The sequence below is a fragment of the Coregonus clupeaformis genome, chromosome 1 (assembly GCF_020615455.1).
Source record: "Coregonus clupeaformis isolate EN_2021a chromosome 1, ASM2061545v1, whole genome shotgun sequence".
Classification (NCBI taxonomy): Eukaryota; Metazoa; Chordata; class Actinopteri; order Salmoniformes; family Salmonidae; genus Coregonus; species Coregonus clupeaformis.
In genome coordinates, this window is record NC_059192.1 from 33,351,557 (window position 1) to 33,367,228 (window position 15,672).

The following is a 15,672-nucleotide window of genomic DNA, read 5'->3' on the forward strand; positions in this document are numbered from 1 at the left end:
CAATTTCTCTCTCTCTCTCTCGCTTTCACTCTTTCTCTGGTTCTCATTCCTCCTTGGATGCTCTCCCTCTCTCTCTCCCCAGTGACACACACACACACACACACACAAGCTCCCTCCCGCTCCTCTCTCTCACTGCTATTGGGTACCGAGGCAAGCAGATAGCAGTGGAGGGTACAGGGTTGGCTCTGTGTGTGTCTTTAGTGGCCTAATTAGAGATACTATATCAATGAATTGGGAGAAATTAGAATCATTTTGGTATCATGTACAGTGTACATAATCTTACAGTAACAGCAGCATGAGGCACAAAATGGAACCAGTCGAATAAGTGTGATACTAGGCGCTGAAATATGAAATGGAAGATATTTTGCTTATAGCACATTCATAACACAACATGTATTTTTAATGTTCAAGCAGTAGTCCCGTAGTCTCCGTTTTTGCCTTGCTTTAAACTCATCTTATTATTCTCATATTTCAGCCTACCACTTTAAGTGTTTAAAAAACAACAACAACAACAGTATCATCAATGTTGAATCAAACATGTGACATTCCCCGCATTTCACTCATGTATTACTGTATGTTAGTGACTGAATACAAACTAGGCCTACATCTCTACTGTCTTCTGGTGAATACTGCTTATCTGAACAGCCTTGATAAACCAACTTTACAGGCAACCTGTTTTATCTATTGAAATCTTTCTTATAGCCAAATGCACCTGCTGCAAGGTCATTTACTACACTCTATGCACATTACATGAGGAATTATAGCATAACTGTAGACTATTACTATTACTAATGTTCATATTTTATACATAGATACCTTTCCTTTTTGCTAAAATGATTTCCCTTTCTCTCCCCGCAGACTCCTCCTCCCTCCTCCTCCCTCCGTTTTCTCGCCTCCTCTCCCTCCCCCAGTTCTTCTATGCTCAGTTCGGTCTGCGTCTCCTCTTTCAAAGGGCGCAAAGGTGGGAACAAGTCGTCCAACAAAGCATGTTACACTGCAGACATGACTTGTCCGTCGGAAAGCGAGAAAATCGTGATAAACTGCGGGGGGGTGCGGCATGAAACCTATCGAAGCACCCTAAAAACGTTGCCCGGTACTCGCTTATCTTGGCTTACCGAACCGGACGCCTTTAGCAACTTCGATTACGACCACAAAAACGACGAGTTCTTCTTCGATCGCCACCCTTCCGTCTTTTCATTCATCCTCAACTATTACCGCACAGGGAAGTTGCACTGTCCGAACGATGTGTGCGGTCCGCTGTTCGAAGAGGAGCTGGCATTCTGGGGCATCGATGAGACGGACGTGGAAGCTTGTTGCTGGATGAATTACCGGCAGCACAGGGACGCAGAGGAGGCGTTGGACAGCTTTGAGAATCCCGAACCGGAGTTGCCAGAAGACGACCCAGCGCTACCAGGAGGCGCAGATGGGGACATGAAAAGACTGTGCTTGCATGAGGACGGAAGGAAAAAGACTTGGTGGGAAATCTGGCGGCCCAGAATGTGGGCCCTTTTTGAAGACCCCTATTCCTCAAAATATGCCCGGGTGAGTGACTCTTTTTTATATTTGATTGCTTTAAATGTCATATTTCATTTGTCATTCCAACTTTGACCACTAATATCTGAGTCGCAATAAGTTGTTGAAAGTTTATAAAATGAGCTTCCCTTGATCAACCATAGTTGTCATGAATAATGCTACCTTAGATTTTCGTTCAATAAGCCATCATAATTGAGCAGGTCACTTCGGTAGGCTATGACTTCCTTGACAGTTTGCTTGTGTTAAACGGCAGGATATTGACTCAAGGATACTGAATAATTAATTGTGATAGCATGTGAAAAAATGGAAGATGGTATGGCTCCTATGTTAATTTCAGATTGTAGACTATAAACTAGCCTACGTGTTGATATTGTTTCGTAATGAGGGTGCTGCCAAATCAATGAGTTGCCAGTGATATTGCTAACATATATATTTTAATCATAATTCTCCAAATTAATGTTTTCATATTAATATTGTCTAGATATTTTAGCCTGGTGTAACAGGTCCCATACCTGCATCCAAGCGCACTATTTTCTCCGTCTCCCTTCGGGAGCCTACTCAAACATGATTCATTAGCCTGTTTGTGTCGATGCGCCTAAGCATGCTGTATTTCATTTATTTATTGTGCGCTCATTTGAGCCTTAACACGACCTTGAAACTTGAACATAAAACAAGTCCTCTTTTCGTTTTTCCCCATTTGCCCTGGGTGATTCTCTTTTTTGGCTAGCTTATCTGTCCCACATTACAGTCCGAGGCTATGATAAAGCCCCTTTACGCACGCTTTTCAGAACCATTTCCTAGAAGCTGCGTTCGTTTCGAATCAGTTGGTTCTCAAGCGAATAGTAACGAGAGCTGAGGTGCGGAATGTAAAAATGCTTTTACTGTTTGATGATTGATTCTCTTTGATAGTGCAGAAGTCACACATAGCATAATATACGGGTAACAAGAATAATGATCTTCTATTTTCCCCATGATACAGGGTTTTGATGAAGATGTATGGATTGAATAATTTCTTTATCCACACATGCCCTTAGGAAATAACATGTAGGCTATGCCTAATTAGCTGGCCATATAGTTTGCTTTGTGTATAAAGATGTTAAAATCATGCATATGGTAAAAATCATGCACACTCCTATTGATGTTGAGTACAGGACACATTTCCTGGTTGATTACACTGCAAAAACACTCCTCTTTAGGCACATACACACTGTATGCATGTATGTAGCCAGGCAGCACATGGAAACACAGGCAGACCATGTACAAAACAACACCTGCAGCACAAACATGTATAGATCCAAGTACCTGCACTGTATACCCCCCCACACACACACACACACTGCATCTCTCTCTCTAGTACAGTCAAACCTGGCTGTAGAAACAACTCAGCTGTCCACGTCCAGTATCTGGTCTCACCACAGGAAGAGCTGTGTGTCAGGGTTAGATAGATATATAATCTGGATTGGGTCACCTGATCTTTCCCTTTGGCCACATTGGCTTTAATGTAGGGTAACAGGAAGTGCCTCGCTATTGGGCGCCCTCGCCGATGGCGGAGACCACATGAATGGGATGGATTCCCGACCGGCACTCCCGGGTTTCTTAAACCGGAAGATGTGGGTGACATGCTTAAACTTACGGAGCTACATATGATCAGCGATCAATGTTGTGATCAGAGCCATTATTCATACTACCATTCAACATGCAGTTTTTGTTATTGCTCATGAGTGCATGTGGCACATGGATATACCGTAGCGCCACACACACACACACACACACACACACACACACACACACACACACACACACACACACACACACACACACACACACACACACACACACACACACACACACACACACACGCTGCTGTCTGTGCTGCCTTTTCTGCTGCAGTAGACACAGGGAAAGAAAGGAGGGGGAGCACCGGAAAGAGAGAGGGGAGGATGAAAGAGGGAAAGGTGGAGCAGCAGAGATGGAGAGGGAATACATAGGTACAGGGATAGAGAAAGAGAGGGGTAGAGAGAGAGAGAGAGGAAGGAGAGATATAGTGGGAGGAGGGCAGAGACAGAGATGGGGGAAGCACTGGAGAGAAGTAGACGTTAGGAGGTGTGTGTGTTTGTGTGTGTGTTTGTGTGTGTGTGTGTGTGTGTGTGTGTGTGTGTGTGTGTGTGTGTGTGTGTGTGTGTGTGTGTGTGTGTGTGTGTGTGTGTGTGCGTGTGTGTGTGTGTGTGTGTGTGTGTGTGCTGGATTTATCTTCCATCCTCAATGAAGGCTCTAGCAATACAATCTGCCTCGATATTTGATTGATTATCTTCTCTTTTTGTCTGCATTTCAATTCAGTATTTCTTCTCGCCCCCTCTAAAATCTAAAGATGTTTAAATATGAATGAAGGCTTTGTTTTTAAGTGATTTTATATGAATATTTTACCACTCGTTTGAATATTGAAGGCATATGGCTCTGTTTAGATGTGATGTATTATTCTACTTAGCATCTTCTATTGATCCCTAATGGCTCGAGATTGAGTTTCACAGTGCGATTAATCACGGTGTCATCACATAATTGACATTCCTTGATCCCAACTCGATATAACCTCAATAGAATTCTTGTTAACGGTATTGTTTTGTCACAATTTGTCCAGTTAACTCATTTTCAACAACAAATTGTAACAACAAAGGAGATATTGATATGTTTATGAACCTGTGTTTTAACGATTGGAATCATCTGTGGTCTAATTAGATTGTATTGCTTGTCAATCAAGTTGGTCAATGGAATAGTGGTAATGTATACACAATAGATTTCTGCGGAATGCAGTGTTTGTAGATATTCTAATAGCGTAAAACTAAAATTAAACGCTGAATCTCAAATAGTCACCTGTCCCTTTTAATAGCCGTGAATCGGCACACATTTCAGCAAATAAACGCCTTTTTCAGATAAACGGCAGGTCTAAATGAGTTGTTTACAAGTGAACTTCAGTGAGTACCATAAAGATTGTGCAAAAGAAGATTAAGGAGAGCAACATCATTGCCATGAATGAGACAGCAGTGTGGTTTGACATGGTAGGCTCATCTACGATGCATACAAGAGGCGCAAGGAGTGAGAGAATGGTGCTGAAGCATGAAATCGGGGGTGTATGATAAGCAGCCTAGTCTTTGCAAGTCTGATATGCAATGGATTTGTTATTATGTTCATACTGGTCATACTGGTCACAATAAACAGTGTGGTAGTCTTTTCAACATTTAATTGAGCAAAAGCTGTGTGCATTAAGGAAATAGAGGCCTGGCTCCAATAAGCACCGGTTGTGTATAGCTGGGCGATATGGACAAAAATCCATATTGGGGTAAATTGCCTGAATTGATGCGATAATGATAAATAGGACGTTAAGTTTATAACATTAATGTGCACCACAGTTTAAAAAAATTAACCTTTAAACTACTACTGTTTGTAGCCATCTATTGTCCTATAACAATCATTTTCTGATGAAGACCTAAGGGTCGAACATTGTTATAAATAAATATCACCTGGGAGCATGAGCAGCAGTGTGCAACGTTTTCCTTTCTGTTTTCCTATTAACAATCACCCATATTAGCAAACTTATTTCATTTCAAACTTCACATTCCTCTAGTATAGGCTACTTATTGTAATGAACGATATCAGCAAGATACCGGTATGGTTGGTGGCGATAATTTTCGGTTTATCGTCCCAGCTCTAGTTCGGTGATTGAAGCAAATAAAAGCCTGGGCTATTAATTGAAAGTAGACAAGGTGAGGCATGGACTTACTATAAGCGGTGAACATGCTTTACTATGATATGGTATTACAGTTCTATCACCATGGCATATATTTGTGCCTGCTCTACTGAGACAAGAACATATAGTAGAACAGAATAGAATAGAACATATTTGATCCTTTTCCTGTTCATTCAAGAAATCACTTGAACCAGGTCCATTTAACCTTTTACTACAGTGGGCTAAAACCGGGTCACACAGAGTGTTTCTTGGTAGTCTTAAACGTGTCTAATATTGAAACAAAAGTATACACCTCACACACATGGTTATGGACTTTAAAAAAAGGAAACACCTGTACCATGTCAGATATAGTGTTGAAATGTTTTGAAATTTGATTTTGCATCCCAATATTACACTTTATATACATCACAGAAGACGGAAAAATAACAAAACCATTTGATAAAGAAACACCGGATTTTAGGTGGGTTTTCTGAAATAATGTTGATTAATTATGAAATTATGAAAAATATTAATAACATTCCACCCATGAGGCCACTAGGTCATTTGAGTGCAGGAAAGGGCTACAAAAAACCCCATCACTTATGAGATTCATAGAGACATCCAGTTATTTTCTTCCTCTACAGTGGAATGGTATGATTGTCTGTCAGTAACGTATCTACTGGCATATATCATTTGTTGTTTATAACGCACATGATATACATTTTGAACCTCACCCATACCTTTTTCACATTATCGTGCCCACCCAACCCAAACTATGCTGGCTCGTATATTTTCCTATCACATTGTCCTTTTTAGCACGATTCAACAATGCTTGATGCAAAATCAGGCCAGCTCACTACAACTTGGTTCGGCTCAGTAGGCCTTGTCTGATGCCCTCTCTCAAGTCTCACAAATACAGTATGATTGAACGTGACTGTGTTGGCTGTATCAGTGTTGTTGGGGCAGCATTGCGTCCTGGTTGAGTGTTCAGACCCCCTGAAGGTCATGTCTTGTGGTTCATTGTTTGCTGTTCTTTTCCACTGTGTTCAGTGTCGGAGCGCAACGTTGCTGTCATAAACACAAATGTGACCCAGCGCAGCACCAGAACAGGGTGTATCTGGGTAGAAAACACTGTGCTGACCAGAAAATAACAAGGTAGCCTATCAACAGGGGTTCCTATAAATAGAACAGTAGTTATTGGACAAAATGCTTGGGGCAGGGTTTGGGTGACATTTGCATTACCGGTGCTGGGACAATGCGTTCGTTTTTTGGGTACCTTGAGACTTGGAAGCTTGAATTTTCAAAGGAGTGAATGAGCGGATGGTATGTTTGGGACGGAAGTGGAGGTTTTCAAATAAAATAGAATTGGTGTAGATTTCCAAATTGGCGTAGAATCTGAAAGTACTCGTACTTCACACGCAGCATGTACAATGACATCCTTCTGTCTTCTTTTAGCGTAGACTGCTTGTGGGCTCTCTATTTCTTACTGGGTCAGTTCTAATTTATTCTTGTGAGAGTTTTTTCGCACCATTTTGCCCTGAAGCAACTCCACCTCCTACTCTGTGCAGTCTGGGTTTGTTGCGAAATGTGCTGTAGGTGACCGTGGATTGTCTGAGAGTCAGCCAATCATGGTGAGCCTCCCAGCCAATCATGGTGGGATCTCGTTCTTCTCCTCTCCTTGCTTCTTTGTGATTGGAGGAGATCCCCAAGGACTCCTGATGTCCTCTCCATTACATCACCATCAACATCATCAAGGGGCTCCAGAGCCAATGTTTCTTTCAGTAAAGGGGAACCACTCACTCAAGATCATAATGTGGTTCTCACCATAAGAATAGTTTGTATGACTTGTCCTTAATGTGTCAAACTCAAAGCTTTCCACCACACCATTAATGTCCCAGTGCAGGCGATGATATTACTTAGAGATAGACCCTCCGCAGGTTTCCTTTGTAGTGTGTAGTGGTTTGCTGAATGTAACACTTTAATGGGTGCTTCCCCGGACACAGATTAAGCTTAGTCCTGGACTAAGAGAATCTCAATTGAGAACGCTTTTTAGTCCTGGACCAGGCTTAATCTGTGTCCGGGAAACCACCCCTTAAAGTGTTACATTCAGCAAACCACTACACACTACAAAGGCAACCTGCGGAGGGTTTATCTCTAAGTAATATCATCACCTGCACTGGGACATATGTTTCTTAAAATATAAAATAAGTATCCTTAACCTTCCACTACACTATGATTAATACTCCAGTGTGTTCATTCAAAACCTGATTGTAACGAAGGCCTCTCACGTTCATTCTTGCTTTTCCCCCTATGAAATCCCTCTAAAAATAGAATGAGAGTAGCAAGGAGACGAGTCTTTAATCCCATTGTCTCTTGGCAGGTCTATCCCTCTGTTGCTTGCAGAATATGATCTGGCCCGTACGACCATTTGATATAAACAATGCTTACATCAAACAGGTTGATGCCGAAAATAGCCATGACACCACACCAACTGTTTGGCTGCCAGGTGAACAGGGTTGTTCATTTAGGAGCCACTCTCAGTGCTAAGCAAGTTTATTACGGTACACGGCGTGTCACGAGAGGACTCATGGGAAGGGCATGACTAACGATTAGCCAACTTCCCTTTTTCGGTGCACGTGTTTGGGAAAACCATCGTGTTCAGTCTCTATTTTCCCTGACGAGGTATTATATTGTATTGTTTGTATCAACCCGGCAATCCGAACCCCTCTATTTAGAGTAGAGTCAATGTAATACTATCTCTGTCTGTTGTTGCTGTTTTAGTGGATGATATCAGGCCAAAGGAGAGAAGTGGACACAACAATCACGCGATTACTGTAAACTGACTGTAAACTGTAAACGTGCTTTGAAAAAAAGAATTGTCTTTGTTTTTCAACCTTTAACTGTTCTATCCTAATAAGTATTATGTTTCACACCATATAAAATATTTTGTGATGACAATACCTTGTTGCAGGAGTGCCCCCCACTCCCTCGCTCCCTCCCAACCTCCCTCATAACCTCCCTACCTCCGTCCCTCCCTCCCCATCCATCCCTCCCTCCTGGCCTTCATCATCCATTCCTTATAACTTCCTTCCTCCCTCACAACCTCTTTCCTCCCCCCCTCTGTCCTCCTCCTCCCTATTTCTCTCCACCCTTTCTTTATTGGCCTGCCTCAGCCTTTCAGAACGACACTATGTGCAGCCAGTTAATTAGTTGGGGCGTAGTTGTAACCCCATGTTACTTTCCGCCATCGCACTTCACAAACTGAAATCAGTTTGGACACCGGCGAGGCTGGAGAGTTCGGGTGGTGCCAGAACAGGTTACAGCGGTGCTAAGCTGAATCCCTTCAATGGGGGACAATCCAGTCAAAACACGGGAGAGAGGCAGGGAGGTAGAGAGAGTACTCAGTACTGTACACACCTATACATACTGTTGTGTTCGGTGCAGAACCAGTCTTTCCCCATCCTATTATTTAAGTCAAAGCAACCTCAAGGACAGAAGCCAATAGAAACCACATTATCTTAGATGGGGGGCTGAAAAGCTAGGCTGGATGGCCTGCCCCGCTTATTCAATGGCAGGGAAAACACTTGACAGAAAATAGATGCAGTGCTTACCTCTTTAGACAGTGCACCTTAAGTCGACTAGAACTAGATTATATACCTGAACACTGTACACACCTGTATACATTGTGACGTCACGAGAGGCTACACAGCTTTCAGCGGGATTGCTCAAGTAGTGCAAGGAGACCAGGTTCAACCAAAACAAGGATTTTATTAAAGGTCTTGGGAAACTAACGAAAGTATAACACAACTCTGTTCTCTGGTGGCTCTTTAAGGGTTAACAGTTCAGGGATGTCTCTTCCACATCCAAAATCATAACTCTCCCTCGCTCAAATAACTTTTCCCCAGCCTTACTGTAGTCCACGTTGCAGCTAGTGGCCAACCCAGCAAAACGTCCTTCCAAATGTCCCACACGTATTTCCACAGGTGCATATATCCAAAGGTGAGTATTTCCCAAAGGTAAGTATCTCCAAATCCTTATATTCCTCATGGAAGTGGACGTGCAGCACTCTTGTCCTCCAGAGAGCCCAGGTTGGAGACTGTGTTTCTTCACTTCCCAAACCTTCAGCTCATCAGCTCCTCATTTGTTTCAGCTGCGTGGGAAGATTGGCCATAGAGGGGTGGAGTTCCCGACCATACCAGCAGATGGAGCCATAGCTGTCTGGGTTTGCAGCCACCTCAGGGGGATGTAACGTCCCTCCAGGACACAGCCTCTCGTGACATCACACATCCCCCCTCCTCGGGACCGACGTCCTCGTCGGGTAAAGGCAGCGAAGAAGGCATCACGCCGGGAGAGGGCGTCCGCATTGCCGTGGTGCTTGCCAGCCTGCTCTCTCTTCAACTCCTCCACCTCTAGGACCAGGGACTCAGCCTCCTGTTGTCTCTCCTTGAGTTTCTTACTGAACGCATCAGCCTTGGTTTTAGCAGAGTTTAGCTTCTGTTGAGCAGCTTTCAGTTCCTTCTCTCTCTTGCCTCCGCATTCTTCATCTTGTTCTCCAACACCTTGTACTTCTCCTCTGCCTTCTTCTGGACCTCCTTACTACTGCGCAGGGTCTCCTCACACTCCTCGATGGTCCTGCGCAGCCTCTCCAGCTCCTCCTGTTGCTTATGGAAGGAGCTCTGTTGGAGTTTAGCCTGGAGGATATCTAACTCTTCTGTCTTCATGTCTAACTGTTGCTTTAACAAACGATACCTCTCAGCGGTCCCCTTCAGACCAGACAGTTCTTTGTCCAGATTCTGTAGCTCCGTCTCTGTGTCGGTCTGGGCACCTGCCATCCCTATCAGAGCCCGGGCGGGAGTGAGTAATTCGGAGGATTGCACCGGAGCCTTCCCAGGATGAGTCTTGCCTCTCCGTTTCCGAGGTACTCGGGTTATCCTCTCCTGAGACTCTCTCCAGAGTGGGTAAAAGGCTGGGCAGTCTCGTCCAATTAGGACAGGGACGGGGAGGGAATCAACCACCCCCGCCGTCGTGTGTATGGTTCCCCGTGTGCTGGTCATTGTAAGTTCAGTAATGGGGTATTCTCTGGTGTCCCCATGGACACAGGAAACTGGGAGGACTTTCCCGGGGTCAGACACGTTGGGCCCACCAAATCCCTTACGCACCAGGGTGGCCCGGCTACCAGAATCCAGTAAGGCCTCCACATCATGGTGATTCACAGTTACCGGGCAGGTGGGGGGGTCGATCTGGGCCGCCATCTACGACTCCCAAGAGCGACGCAACACGGTGTGTGGGTGCTGAGCTGGAGGACTCCGCAGTGGGCATAGGTTCATCGGCTGGTTTCCCACACTGCCAGGAGATATGTCCCATCTCCCCACACCGGTAACACTGTCGAGTTTCCCCCTCCTGGTGTACTCTTCTTGGACCCGCCTGGTTTCTGGCTCCCCCTGGAGCCGGGATAAGTCCTGACGTGGCTGGGTTCGAGACCTTGGGGTCCTTTGGACGGGTTCTTCCCATTTGTGGTGGGGCCGCACTCCTGGGGTCTTTTTCGGGGAAGCATTCAGCATCTCCGCTGTGGCCTGGTACTTTTCCACAGCTTCCACGGTCAGATCAGCCGTGGTCAAGGCCTGTTGACTGATGAACCGTTTTGCCTCATAAGGCAGGGCGCGTAGGTAACGATCCACCACAACGGCCTCCACCACCGCCGCTGCTGTATTCCTCTGCGGATCCAGCCATTTTCTTGCGATGCGGACAAGTTCATGCATCTGCGCCCGAGGAGGTTGGTCTGGTTGGAAGGTCCAGCCGTGAAAGCGCTGGGCCATACCAAACTTTGTGAGTCCATATCTGCTGAGGATCTCAGACTTCAGGGCATCATAGTCAGTAACCTGGTCAGGGCCCAGGTCCCGGACAGCATTCAGCGCTTCCCCGGTTAGAAAGGGGGCTAACAGACCAACCCACTGTTGCTTGGGCCAGGCTTCCCTAGTGGCCGTGGCCTCAAATGCATGCAGGTATGCCTCAATGTCATCGGTAGCTCCCATCTTAGATATAAAGTCACTTGCCTTTATTGGGCGGGTATTTTGGACCACCCTCTGTCTCTGCAACTGCAATTCCTCTGCCTTCAGAAGGTTGGCTTTCTTTTGCTCCTCCAAGAGAGCCACGTTTGCTTGCATCTGGGCGTGCTGGCCAGCAACAAGGGCTTTCAATATGTCCTCCATTTCAGTCGGCGGGGAGCCTACGGCCAACTTGGAAAACTGGGTGATCAAACCTTCGGTATCCTCCTCCGACATGCACTATTAACGCTTGAGCGTGCCCGTATTCTCCACCATCTGTGACGTCACGAGAGGCTACACAGCTTTCAGCGGGATTGCTCAAGTAGTGCAAGGAGACCAGGTTCAACCAAAACAAGGATTTTATTAAAGGTCTTGGGAAACTAACGAAAGTATAACACAACTCTGTTCTCTGGTGGCTCTTTAAGGGTTAACAGTTCAGGGATGTCTCTTCCACATCCAAAATCATAACTCTCCCTCGCTCAAATAACTTTTCCCCAGCCTTACTGTAGTCCACGTTGCAGCTAGTGGCCAACCCAGCAAAACGTCCTTCCAAATGTCCCACACGTATTTCCACAGGTGCATATATCCAAAGGTGAGTATTTCCCAAAGGTAAGTATCTCCAAGTCCTTATATTCCTCATGGAAGTGGACGTGCAGCACTCTTGTCCTCCAGAGAGCCCAGGTTGGAGACTGTGTTTCTTCACTTCCCAAACCTTCAGCTCATCAGCTCCTCATTTGTTTCAGCTGCGTGGGAAGATTGGCCATAGAGGGGTGGAGTTCCCGACCATACCAGCAGATGGAGCCATAGCTGTCTGGGTTTGCAGCCACCTCAGGGGGATGTAACGTCCCTCCAGGACACAGCCTCTCGTGACATCACAACATGCACATTTTTTTTATCTGCACACACTTCAGCACATTAACCTTAACACTTTCCCCATAAACCTTCCTACTGTTTATTCACCTTTACACTGTTCACATAAAACATGACCCGTACACCTCTTAATTTACCATTACTCTGTACCAGCCTGCAGTATGAAGTACACATAAATCATGAATCATAGTACACACCTCTGCCCATAAACCTTTACACTGTAAATGTCAGTGCACATTAACCAGCACACTGTAGTTACACACCTACAGCATAGACATCACTTACTCAGAGTCCACATAAGAGTCCACCAGAGTCCACATAAACCTTTTTCCACTGTACTAAGCTATGCAAATAAACCATGGAGTACAATGTGTAGCGCTTTGCACATAAACCAGTACAATGAAGGTACACACCCACACTATGTACAGTGAGGGAAAAAAGTATTTGATCCCCTGCTGATTTTGTAAGTTTGCCCACTGACAAAGAAATGATCAGTCTATAATTTTAATGGTAGGTTTATTTGAACAGTGAGAGACAGAATGACAACAAAACAATCCAGAAAAACGCATGTCAGAAATGTTATACATTGATTTGCATTTTAATGAGGGAAATAAGTATTTGACCCCCTCTCAATCAGCAAGATTTCTGGCTCCCAGGTGTCTTTTATACAGGTAACGAGCTGAGATTAGGAGCACACTCTTAAAGGGAGTGCTCCTAATCTAAGCTTGTTACCTGTATAAAAGACACCTGTCCACAGAAGCAATCAATCAATCAGATTCCAAACTCTCCACCATGGCCAAGACCAAAGAGCTCTCCAAGGATGTCAGGGACAAGATTGTAGACCTACACAAGGCTGGAATGGGCTACAAGAACATCGCCAAGCAGCTTGGTGAGAAGGTGACAACAGTTGGTGCGATTATTCGCAAATAGAAGAAACACAAAATAACTGTCAATCTCCCTCGGCCTGGGGCTCCATGCAAGATCTCATCTCGTGGAGTTGCAATGATCATGAGAACGGTGAGGAATCAGCCCAGAACTACACGGGAGGATCTTGTCAATGATCACAAGGCAGCTGGGACCATAGTCACCAAGAAAACAATTGATAACACACTACGCCGTGAAGGACTGAAATCCTGCAGCACCCACAAGGTCCCCCTGCTCAAGAAAGCACATATACAGGCCCGTCTGAAGTTTGCCAATGAACATCTGAATGATTCAGAGGAGAACTGGGTGAATGTGTTGTGGTCAGATGAGACCAAAATCGAGCTCTTTGGCATCAACTCAACTCGCCGTGTTTGGAGGAGGAGGAATGCTGCCTATGACCCCAAGAACACCATCCCCACCGTCAAACATGGAGGTGGAAACATTATGCTTTGGGCGTGTTTTTCTGCTAAGGGGACAGGACAACTTCACCGCATCAAAGGGACGATGGACAGGGCCATGTACCGTCAAATCTTGGGTGAGAACCTCCTTCCCTCAGCCAGGGCATTGAAAATGGGTCGTGGATGGGTATTCCAGCAGGACAATGACCCAAAACACACGGCCAAGGCAACAAAGGAGTGGCTCAAGAAGAAGCACATTAAGGTCCTGGAGTGGCCTAGCCAGTCTCCAGACCTTAATCCCATAGAAAATCTGTGGAGGGAGCTGAAGGTTTGAGTTGCCAAACGTCAGGCTCGAAACCTTAATGACTTGGAGAAGATCTGCAAAGAGGAGTGGGACAAAATCCCTCCTGAGATGTGTGCAAACCTGGTGGCCAACTACAAGAAACGTCTGACCTCTGTGATTGCCAACAAGGGTTTTGCCACCAAGTACTAAGTCATGTTTTGCAGAGGGGTCAAATACTTATTTCCCTCATTAAAATGCAAATCCATTTATAACATTTTTGACATGCATTTTTCTGGATTTCTATGTTGTTATTCTGTCTCTCACTGTTCAAATAAACCTACCATTAAAATTATAGACTGATCATGTCTTTGTCAGCGGGCAAACATACAAAATCAGCAGGGGATCAAATACTTTTTTCCCTCACTGTACGTAATAAGTCAGTAAGCTACATTGTATACAGCACTTCACATTATCGTTTTTACACTGTACTCACCTATGCACATTAACCAGTACACTGTAGCTACACACACATACATCAGAACATTAAACACAGAGCTCCACATCAACTTTTCTTTCCACAGCTATGCATATAAACTAGTAGAATGGATAGCAGGGTGCACATAAACCATTTGCTGGACCTGCAATTTGAATGGAGAAGAATGTAACAATTAGCCTAAATGCCTAAAAACTAAAAACTGTTGGTGTTCTTTAGACAATCTATTAAATCGTAGCAATTATCTGGCACTCTGAGTCCTTCTCAATCGCTGTAGCGCGATTGAAATGTAAAGGTAATTTTAGATTGAGCCGACATATGCAGCGTTTACCGTGAATGCAGTTTCCGCGAACGCGTTAACATTGCCTTTATATTTCTACCGCGTTGTAGCATTTTTGTACTGGGGGACCAGTACAAAAATGTATGCACTCACTACTGTAAGTCACTCTGGACAAGAGCGTCTGCTAAATGACAAAAAATGTAAAAAATAAATAAATAAAAAATGTCTTCAGCGCTACGGTTTAAATCGAGCCCATAATGTTAAAATCTCAGAGAGTGGACCTGTTGGCTTTTATACGAGGTATATTAGGGCTGGATTCAATCCGTATCGTGGAAGTATCATGGAAGATCGGCGTTAAAATGTAAAGGTAATTTCCGATTGAGCTGACATATGCAGTGTTTACCATGAATGAAGTCTCAGCGAACGCGGGAACATTGCCTTTAAATTTCAATCGCGCCGTAACCAGATTTTTCGCGATACTTCTGCATTACGGATTGAATCCAGCCCTTAATTGTGTTACATCCATGCACTGAAAAGACACACATCCACACACACACACACATAAATACAAATACAGACACACATCCATCCAATATATCGGAGACATATTCATCTGTATCCCATCCCCATGTCACCTTGATTTGCCATAAAGCTGAGGTATGGGGCTGGAGGAATGTAACCACTCTCAAATTCATAGATGGAGCTATGGATGCAAGGACTGATAGTTGGAGTGAGTACATATATATGATGGTATGTTTTCAATTGAAATGACCATTGAACAGCAGTAAATATAGCAGATTGTACCTTTAAGTATTACATAGCCTACAGTTTATGTTTGATTGAAAATAGATCATTAAAAAAATAGACTGCTCTAAAACACTAGTCCTAGAGCATCTCGTGAGTTGTTGTGAGTTCCGCGCGGCAGGGTTATGTGCATCTGGTATAAGGTTTGTGAGTGAGTATGCCTGGTTTGACAACGTGTGACGTTCGGCTCCGCTGTAGCTCCCTGTGCCCTGTGGCACTTAAACAGTCATGCTGGATCACTGCTCATTCCAATGGGAAAATAATGACATTGGTGGGGAGGGTGCGACACTGGAACAATTCCTGTGTGACCATCTGCTACCTC

General features: G+C 44.6%; 1 protein-coding gene across 4 annotated transcripts in view; it reads left to right on the plus strand.

Annotated features, from left to right (window-relative positions):
* LOC121566959 (potassium voltage-gated channel subfamily C member 1-like) overlaps window positions 1-15,672 on the plus strand; it is a 73,262-nt gene that overhangs the window by 10,267 nt on the left and 47,323 nt on the right. For all 4 annotated transcript variants that reach the window (XM_041876933.2, XM_041876921.2, XM_041876926.2 and 1 more), the window contains exon 2: window positions 859-1,542. In XM_041876933.2, coding sequence (XP_041732867.1) covers window positions 919-1,542 — 624 coding nt within the window. In that variant the 5' untranslated portion in view covers window positions 859-918. The remainder of the gene's footprint in view (window positions 1-858; window positions 1,543-15,672) is intronic.